Consider the following 10,000-nt stretch of genomic DNA (forward strand, 5'->3'; position numbering starts at 1 on the left):
CTCTCTCTCTCGCTCTCTCTCTCTCGCTCTCTCTCTGTCTCGCTCTCTCGCTCTCTTTCTCGGTCTCGCTCTCTCTTTCGATCTCGCTCTCTCTCGGTCTCGCTCTCTCGCTCTCTCTCGGTCTCGCTCTCTCTCGGTCTCGCGTCTCGCTCTCTCGGTCTCTTTCCCCCTCTCTCTCGGTCTCTCTCTCCCTTCCCCCTCTCTCTCGGTCTCTCTCTCCCTCCCCCTCTCTCTCTCGGTTCCAAGCTGGCTGGTTAGTTATAAATATTTATTTGAAGTACCAGAAGTAGCTGTTGTGGTGTATGTGTTTATATGTTGATGTGTTCCATGTAACTAATGACAACTGAAGAGAGGCTTGAACCACTGCCAAGATGACCCTGTCTATCTCACACACATGTTCTGTTCAGAGCCCAATCAGTCTGAATGGAGACAGAACACTTTACAATTGTTCTGTCTAGCACTGTCTGCACACACACACACACACACACACACACACACACACACACACACACACACACAGGTTTAAATAGACTAGGCTGGTGCAGGTTTAAATAGTCTAGGCTGGCGCAAGTTTAAATTGTCTAGGATGGCGCAGGTTTAAATAGTCCCTCCCTCCCTCCCTCCCTCCCTCCCTCCCTCCCTCCCTCCCTCCCTCCCTCCCTCTCTCTTCCCTCCCTCTCTCTTCCCTCCCTCCCTCTCTTCTCTCCCTCCCTCTCTTCTCTCCCTCTCTTCTCTCCCTCCCTCTCTTCTCTCCCTCTCTTCTCTCCCTCCCTCCCTCCCTCTCCTCCCTCCCTCCCTCCCTCCCTCCCTCCCTCCCTCCTTCTCCCTGTGTGTGTTGGCTAGTAATTGACTGTCCTGGGATTCCCTCATTAGTCTTCAGAGGAGATGTGACTATTAGAGTCGTTGGGCGTGGTCAGCTGGGCTGAGACACGCCCGTCCATCATTATAAAGGACATGTTTGAATAGACGAGTTACAAGATAGCTATTTAATATGTTTGGATGTCCACTTCATTCTCTCTCTGTCTCTCTGTCAATTCAATTCAAGGGGCTTTATTGCCATAGGAAACATGTGTTAACATTGCCAAAGCAAGTGAGGTAGATAATATATAAAGTGAAATAAACAATAAAAATGAACAGTAAACATTACACTCAAGTTTAAAAATAATAAAGATATTACAAATGTCATATTATGTATATTTACAGTGTTGTAACGGTGTGCACATGTCTGTCTCTCTCTCTCTCTGTCTCTCTCTCTCTCAGACAGGGACTATACCAGTCTGTGTGAGAGACAGCCGATTGGTCGATTGCTGTTCCGTCAGTACTGTGACACCAGGCCAGAGCTCAAACGTTGCATCGAGTTCATGGACTCTGTGGTAAGACATTTCTATCTGTCTCTGTCGCTATCCCTCTCTCCCACGATTTCTCTCTCTCTCTTTCTCGCTCTCTGTCATGTTTCTCTCTCTTTCTCGCTCTCTGTCTGTTTCTCTCTCTCTCTTTGTCTCGCTCTCTGTCTGTTTCTCTCTCTCTCTTTGTCTCGCTCTCTGTCTTTTTCTCTCTCTCTTTGTCTCGCTCTCTGTCTTTTTCTCTCTCTCTCTTTGTCTCGCTCTCTGTCTTTTTCTCTCTCTCTCTTTGTCTCGCTCTCTGTCTGTTTCTCTCTCTCTCTTTGTCTCGCTCTCTGTCTGTTTCTCTCTCTCTTTGTCTCGCTCGCTCTGTCTGTTTCTCTCTCTCCTCCTCAATTTCCTCTCAACCCCCCCTCCTTTTCCTGCTTCCTGTGCTAGCTCCCATGAGAAAGGACTGGGCCTGAGTGTGGGCATGCAGATGTGGGGGGGGGGGGGGGGGGGGGGCTGGGAGTCAGAGGACTGGTAATGAGAGAAAGAGAGAGAGGAAGTGAGAGGGGAGAGAGGGGGGAAAGAATGAGAGAGAGAGAGAGAGCGGTGAAGAGAGAGCTTGGGAGGGATGGGGCATGAGCGCTGGAAGGGGAGCCTGTCAGAAAAATATCTGCCCCTCCTCCTCTATGCACCCTCTCCATGAGGTTAAACCCACGTCAGAGGCCTGTCCCCTGGGTAGGTGGACTAACACAGGCCCAGGCTTGTGTCCCGGCCCCTGGAGGTGTCTGAGAAATGAAAAATTAAAAACCCACTGCTTGTTTAGTGAACACCAACATTAGTCAACGTCTGTTCTCTAAACCATATCCATGTTCGGTCAACTTGGTTCACAGACAGACCGATCCATGGAGAACTGAACAGTGGTGTTAGTCTAGGCCTCTGTCCCTGATGGCACTCTGTTCCTATTGGCCGGTGGCCATTTCTGTTTCTCTGACTGTGTTATTGTCGGTGACATCATCCTGTGGTGTTCTAGTTATCATATGGTGACATCATGCTGTGGTGGATGTATGGAGACATCATGCTGTGGTGGATGTATGGAGACATCATGCTGTGGTGGATGTATGGAGACATCATGCTGTGGTGGATGTATGGAGACATCATGCTGTGGTGGATGTATGGAGACATCATGCTGTGGTGGATGTATGGAGACATCATGCTGTGGTGGATGTATGGAGACATCATGCTGTGGTGTTGCAGTTCTATGGAGACATCATGCTGTGGTGGATGTATGGAGACATCATGCTGTGGTGGATGTATGGAGACATCATGCTGTGGTGGATGTATGGAGACATCATGCTGTGGTGGATGTATGGAGACATCATGCTGTGGTGGATGTATGGAGACATCATGCTGTGGTGGATGTATGGAGACATCATGCTGTGGTGGATGTATGGAGACATCATGCTGTGGTGGATGTATGGAGACATCATGCTGTGGTGGATGTATGGAGACATCATGCTGTGGTGGATGTATGGAGACATCATGCTGTGGTGTTGTAGTTGTATGGAGACATCATGCTGTGGTGGATGTATGGAGACATCATGCTGTGGTGTTGTAGTTGTATGGAGACATCATGCTGTGGTGTTGTAGTTGTATGGAGACATCATGCTGTGGTGTTGTAGTTGTATGGAGACATCATGCTGTGGTGTTGTAGTTGTATGGAGACATCATGCTGTGGTGTTGTAGTTGTATGGAGACATCATGCTGTGGTGTTGTAGTTCTATGGAGACATCATGCTGTGGTGGATGTATGGAGACATCATGCTGTGGTGGATGTATGGAGACATCATGCTGTGGTGGATGTATGGAGACATCATGCTGTGGTGGATGTATGGAGACATCATGCTGTGGTGTTGTAGTTGTATGGAGACATCATGCTGTGGTGGATGTATGGAGACATCATGCTGTGGTGGATGTATGGAGACATCATGCTGTGGTGTTGTAGTTGTATGGAGACATCATGCTGTGGTGTTGTAGTTGTATGGAGACATCATGCTGTGGTGGATGTATGGAGACATCATGCTGTGGTGTTGTAGTTGTATGGAGACATCATGCTGTGGTGTTGTAGTTGTATGGAGACATCATGCTGTGGTGTTGTAGTTGTATGGAGACATCATGCTGTGGTGTTGTAGTTGTATGGAGACATCATGCTGTGGTGTTGTAGTTGTATGGAGACATCATGCTGTGGTGTTGTAGTTCTATGGAGACATCATGCTGTGGTGGATGTATGGAGACATCATGCTGTGGTGGATGTATGGAGACATCATGCTGTGGTGGATGTATGGAGACATCATGCTGTGGTGGATGTATGGAGACATCATGCTGTGGTGTTGTAGTTGTATGGAGACATCATGCTGTGGTGGATGTATGGAGACATCATGCTGTGGTGGATGTATGGAGACATCATGCTGTGGTGTTGTAGTTATATGGAGACATCATGCTGTGGTGTTGTAGTTGTATGGAGACATCATGCTGTGGTGGATGTATGGACAGTGGGGTATCATGTTTGTAACAGTGTCTCTCCCCTGCCAGGCCCTGTACCAGCTCGCTCCGGATGAGAAGAGGAAGGACTGTGGAATCAGGATGTTGGAAACGTACTTTAACAACGGGGTGAGTAGGTTTCTCCACTAACGTACCATAACAACGGGGTGAGTAGGTTTCTCCACTAACGTACCATAACAACGGGGTGAGTAGGTTTCTCCACTAACGTACCATAACAACGGGGTGAGTAGGTTTCTCCACTAACGTACCATAACAACGGGGTGAGTAGGTTTCTCCACTAACGTACCATAACAACGGGGTGAGTAGGTTTCTCCACTAACGTACCATAACAACGGGGTGAGTACGTTTCTCCTCTAACGTACCATAACAACGGGGTGAGTAGGTTTCTCCTCTAACGTACCATAACAACGGGGTGAGTAGGTTTCTTCACTAACGTACCATAACAACGGGGTGAGTAGGTTTCTCCACTAACGTACCATAACAACGGGGTGAGTAGGTTTCTTCACTAACGTACCATAACAACGGGGTGAGTAGGTTTCTCCACTAACGTACCATAACAACGGGGTGAGTAGGTTTCTCCACTAACGTACCATAACAACGGGGTGAGTAGGTTTCTCCACTAACGTACCATAACAACGGGTGAGTAGGTTTCTCCACTAACGTACCATAACAACGGGGTGAGTAGGTTTCTCCACTAACGTACCATAACAACGGGGTGAGTAGGTTTCTTCACTAACAGACTTTAACAACGGGGTGAGTAGGTTTCTTCACTAACGTACCATAACAACGGGGTGAGTAGGTTTCTCCTCTAACGTACCATAACAACGGGGTGAGTAGGTTTCTCCTCTAACGTACCATAACAACGGGGTGAGTAGGTTTCTCCACTAACGTACCATAACAACGGGGTGAGTAGGTTTCTCCACTAACGTACCATAACAACGGGGTGAGTAGGTTTCTCCTCTAACGTACCATAACAACGGGGTGAGTAGGTTTCTCCACTAACGTACCATAACAACGGGGTGAGTAGGTTTCTCCACTAACGTACCATAACAACGGGGTGAGTAGGTTTCTCCACTAACGTACCATAACAACGGGGTGAGTAGGTTTCTCCACTAACGTACCATAACAACGGGGTGAGTAGGTTTCTCCACTAACGTACCATAACAACGGGGTGAGTAGGTTTCTCCACTAACGTACCATAACAACGGGGTGAGTAGGTTTCTCCACTAACGTACCATAACAACGGGGTGAGTAGGTTTCTCCACTAACGTACCATAACAACGGGGTGAGTAGGTTTCTCCACTAACGTACCATAACAACGGGGTGAGTAGATTTCTCCACTAACGTACCATAACAACGGGGTGAGTAGGTTTCTCCACTAACGTACCATAACAACGGGGTGAGTAGGTTTCTCCACTAACGGATGACGAAAGGCCCGCTGCCAGATCAACGGGTCATTATGGGGTGTTTGTGATGTCATTATGGGGTGTTTGTGATGTCATTATGGGGTGTTTGTGATGTCATTATGGGGTGTTTGTGATGTCATTATGGGGTGTGGGTCATAATGACATCACAAACACCCTATAATGACATCACAAACACCCCATAATGACATCACAAACACCCCATAATGACATCACAAACACCCCATAATGACATCACAAATCACAAGCTTGGCACACCTGTATTTGGGGAGTTTCTCCCATTCTTCTCTGCAGATCCTCTCAACCTCTGTCAGGTTGGATGGGGAGCGTCGCTGCACAGCTATTTTCAGGTCTCTCCAGAGATGTTCGATCGGGTTCAAGTCCAGGCTCTGGCTGGGCCACTCAAGGACATTCAGAGACTTGTCCCAAAGCCACTCCTGTGTTGTCTTGGCTGTGTGCTTAGGGTCGTTGTGCTGTGGAAGGTGAACCTTCACCCCAGTCTGAGGTCCTGAGCGCTCTGAAGCAGATTTACATCCATGATCTTTCTGTATTTTACTCCATTCATCTTTCTCTCGATCCTGAATAGTCTCACAGTCCCTGAAAAACATTCCCTCAGCATGATGCTGCCACCACTATGCTTCACCGTAGGGGTGGAGCCATGTTTCCTCCAGACGTGATGCTTGGCATTCAGGCCAAAGAGTTCAATCTTGGTTTCATCAGACCAGAGAATAGGTGTCTTTTGGCAAACTCCAAGCGGGCTGTCATGGAGGCCACTTCTCAGTAAAAGGCCCGTCTGGCCACTGCCATAAAGGCCTGATTGGTGGAGTGCTACAGAGATGGTTGTCCTTCTGGAAGGTTCTCCCATCTCCACAGAGGAACTCTAGAGCTCTGTCAGAGTGACCATCGGGTTCTTGGTCACCTCCCTGACCAAAGCCCTTCTCTCCCGATTGCTCAGTTTGGCTGGGCGGCCAGCTCTATGAAGAGTCTTGGTGGTTCCAAACTTCTTCCATTTAAGAATGATGGAGGCCACTGTGTTCTTGGGGACCTTCAATGCTGCAGGAATGTTTTGGTACCCTTCCCCAGATCTGTACCTCGACACAATCCTGTCTCAGAGCTCTACGGACAATTCCTTCAACCTCACGGCTTGGTGTTTGCTCTTGACATGCTTTGTCAACTCTAGGACCTTATCTGTGTCTAATTTTCAATAAATGTGCAAACATTTATAAAAACATGTTTTCACTTTGTCATTGTGGGGTTTTGTAAGTCTAAATTACTGAAAATGTAAAATGTTTTTGTATATATATATATTTTTCCATTTTGAATTCAGGCTGAAACAACAGACTGTGGAATAAGTCAAGGGGTATGAATCCTTTCTGAAGGCAGATCAGTTCATTAATGAATCCATGTGTTCTCTCTCTCTCCGTCTAGTCGGCAGCCCATCTGCGAGATATACCTCAGGAGTTGGTAGGGGAGTGTCGTGAGAAGCTGGAACAGACGCCCTGCAAGGAACTCTTCAACGACTGCTGCAAGTATGTCTGTCTTCTTATTGGTCGAAACACCTGTCCATCAGGCTATCACCTGGCATTCATTGGTCAGCTTGCCTGTCAATCAGGGTATCACCTGGCATTCATTGGTCAGCACACCTGTCAATCAAAGAGCTACATATAATTAAGTGGTCTGGCTATTGTATCTGGGGACATTTTTGGAATGATGGTTGCGTTGTAATTGTGGGGCAGGAAGATTTAACTGAATCCTAATGCCAGAGATGAAAAGGTGAAGCGAGGGAGAACTCAACAAGCAAAGAGTTTTTCTATGGAGGTCAATGAGAGAGAGGGTGGAATTTGGCTAGAATGGTCCCACCTGATCCGCCCTCTCATTGGCTAGAATGGTCCCACCTGATCCGCCCTCTCATTGGCTAGAATGATCCCACCTGATCCGCCCTCTCATTGGCTAGAATGGTCCCACCTGATCTGCCCTCTCATTGGCTAGAATGATCCCGCCTGATCCGCCCTCTCATTGACTAGAATGGTCCCGCTTGATCTGCCCTCTCATTGGCTAGAATGGTCCCACCTGATCTTTCCTCCTCCCAATGTAGTACTTGATAAACAAAAACAGCTGAAGGAGATTTTTAACGAGATGTGTTGTAACCCCATTTGGAGAAGATGTGAAAATTCATGTTGACGTCAGTTTGGCTTCGATGTGATGGATGGAGGATTTGGCTTTTCAACGGATCCTGGCTCCTGGCTTTGTGTGTTTGGCAGGGATGCCCAACCCTGTTCCTGGAGAGCCATCGTAATGTAGGTTCTCTTACAACCCTAATCTAGCGCTCCTGATTCTAGTAATCAGCTGGTTGATAAGATTAATCAGGTTAGTTAAAACCTACAGGAGGGGTTTATCTCCAGGAACAGGGTTGGAGTTAAAACCTACAGGAGGGGTTTATCTCCAGGAACAGGGTTGGAGTTAAAACCTACAGGAGGGGTTTATCTCCAGGAACAGGGTTGGAGTTAAAACCTACAGTAGGGTCTCTCTCCAGGAATAGGGTTGGAGTTAAAACCTACAGGAGGGTATCTCTCCAGGAACAGGGTTGGAGTTAAAACCTACAGGAGGGGGTCTCTCCAGGAACAGGGTTGGAGTTAAAACCTACAGGAGGGTTTCTCTCCAGGAACAGGGTTGGAGTTAAAACCTACAGGAGAGTTCCTCTCCAGGAACAGGGTTGGAGTTAAAACCTACAGGAGAGTTCCTCTCCAGGAACAGGGTTGGAGTTAAAACCTACAGGAAGGTCTCTCTTGTCCACTGAGGCTGCAGTTAGGATGCAGTGAGGATGCAGTGAGGATGCAGTGAGGATGCAGTGAGGATGCAGTGAGGATGCAGTGAGGATGCAGTGAGGATGCAGTTAGGATGCAGTGAGGCTTCTGAAACTTTTATAAGACATAAACTGTTTAGAGAGTTATGAAGCGTGTGTGTGTGTGTGTGTGTGTGTGTGTGTGTGTGTGTGTGTTGGAAAGAGCTCAACTCTGTCACAGTAATTATTATGAGGGATCTGGCACATGGAACAGTATTAAACACACACACACACACACACACGCACAGTGGTGCCAAATGGACGTGAGCAGCAGGAGAGGGCATCCGGACGCCTGGCATGGGCACAACAACGGCCTCAGTGTTCACACACACACACACACACACACACACACACACTGATTTACAGGTGTCATAGTTTCCTGCTCTCAGCCCCAGAACCAATAGAGGGGACACATCAGAGACGCACTACATGACCAAAAGTATGTGGACACCTGCTCGTCGAACATCTCATTCCAAAATTATGGGCATTAATATGGAGTTGGTCCCACCTTTGCTGCTATAACAGCCTCCACTCTTCTGGGAAGGCTTTCCACTAGATGTTGGAACATTGCTGCTATAACAGCCTCCACTCTTCTGGGAAGGCTTTCCACTAGATGTTGGAACATTGCTGTTATAACAGCCTCCACTCTTCTGGGAAGGCTTTCCACTAGATGTTGGAACATTGCTGTTATAACAGCCTCCACTCTTCTGGGAAGGCTTTCCACTAGATGTTGGAACATTGCTGTGGGGACTTGCTTCCTTTCAGCCACAATAGTATTAGTGAGGTCAGGCACTGATGTTGGGCGATTAGGACTGGCTAACAGTCGGCGTTCCAATTCATCCTAAAGGTGATCGATGGGGTTGAGGTCAGGGCTCTGTGCAGGCCAGTCAAGTTCTTCTACACCGATCTCGACAAACCATTTCTGTATGGACCTCGCTTTGTGCACTGGGGGGGCATTGTCCTGCTGAAACAGGCAAGGGCCTTGCCCAAACTGATGCCACAAAGTTAGAAGCACAGAATCATCTAGAATGTCATTTAACATTTCCCTTCACTGGAACTAAGGGGCCCGAACCATGAAAAAACAGACCCAGTCCATTATTCCTCCTCCACCAAACTTTACAGTTGGCATTATGCATTCGGGCAGGTAACGTTATCTCCTGGCATCCGCCAAACCCAGATTAGTCCGCCGTACTGCCAGATGGTGAAGTGTGATTCAGTCCAGAGAACGTGTTTCCACTGCTCCAGAGGTCCAACGGCGAACAAGAGTGGTGTACACTCCAGTTGACGCTTGGCATTGCACATGGTGATCTCAGGCTTGTGTGCTGCTGCTCTGCCGTGGAAACCCATTTCATGAAGCTCCCGACGAACAGTTATTGTTATTGACGTTGCTTCCAGAGTAGTGAGTGTTGCATCCGAGGACAGACGATTTTTGACGCGCTACGCAGTTTGGAACTCGGTAGTGACTGTTGCTACGCAGTTTGGAACTCGGTAGTGACTGTTGCTACGCAGTTTGGAACTCGGTAGTGACTGTTGCTACGCAGTTTGGAACTCGGTAGTGACTGTTGCTACGCAGTTTGGAACTCGGTAGTGACTGTTGCTACACAGTTTGGAACTCGGTAGTGACTGTTGCTATGCAGTTTGGAACTCGGTAGTGACTGTTGCTACGCAGTTTGGAACTCGGTAGTGACTGTTGCTACACAGTTTGGAACTCGGTAGTGACTGTTGCTACGCAGTTTGGAACTCGGTAGTGACTGTTGCTACGCAGTTTGGAACTCGGTAGTGACTGTTGCTACACAGTTTGGAACTCGGTAGTGACTGTTGCTATGCAGTTTGGAACACATGCACATG

The 10,000-nt window shown here is 47.9% G+C and overlaps 1 protein-coding gene across 3 annotated transcripts in view; it reads left to right on the forward strand.

Annotated features, from left to right (window-relative positions):
* LOC110518749 (G protein-coupled receptor kinase 6) overlaps positions 1–10,000 on the forward strand; it is a 75,261-nt gene that overhangs the window by 38,876 nt on the left and 26,385 nt on the right. For all 3 annotated transcript variants that reach the window (XM_036934290.1, XM_036934289.1, XM_036934291.1), the window contains 3 exons: positions 1,261–1,373; positions 3,917–3,994; positions 6,739–6,839. In XM_036934290.1, the coding sequence (XP_036790185.1) occupies positions 1,261–1,373; positions 3,917–3,994; positions 6,739–6,839 (292 nt within the window). The remainder of the gene's footprint in view (positions 1–1,260; positions 1,374–3,916; positions 3,995–6,738; positions 6,840–10,000) is intronic.

Source organism: Oncorhynchus mykiss, chromosome 10 (assembly GCF_013265735.2).
Source record: "Oncorhynchus mykiss isolate Arlee chromosome 10, USDA_OmykA_1.1, whole genome shotgun sequence".
NCBI lineage: Eukaryota > Metazoa > Chordata > Actinopteri > Salmoniformes > Salmonidae > Oncorhynchus > Oncorhynchus mykiss.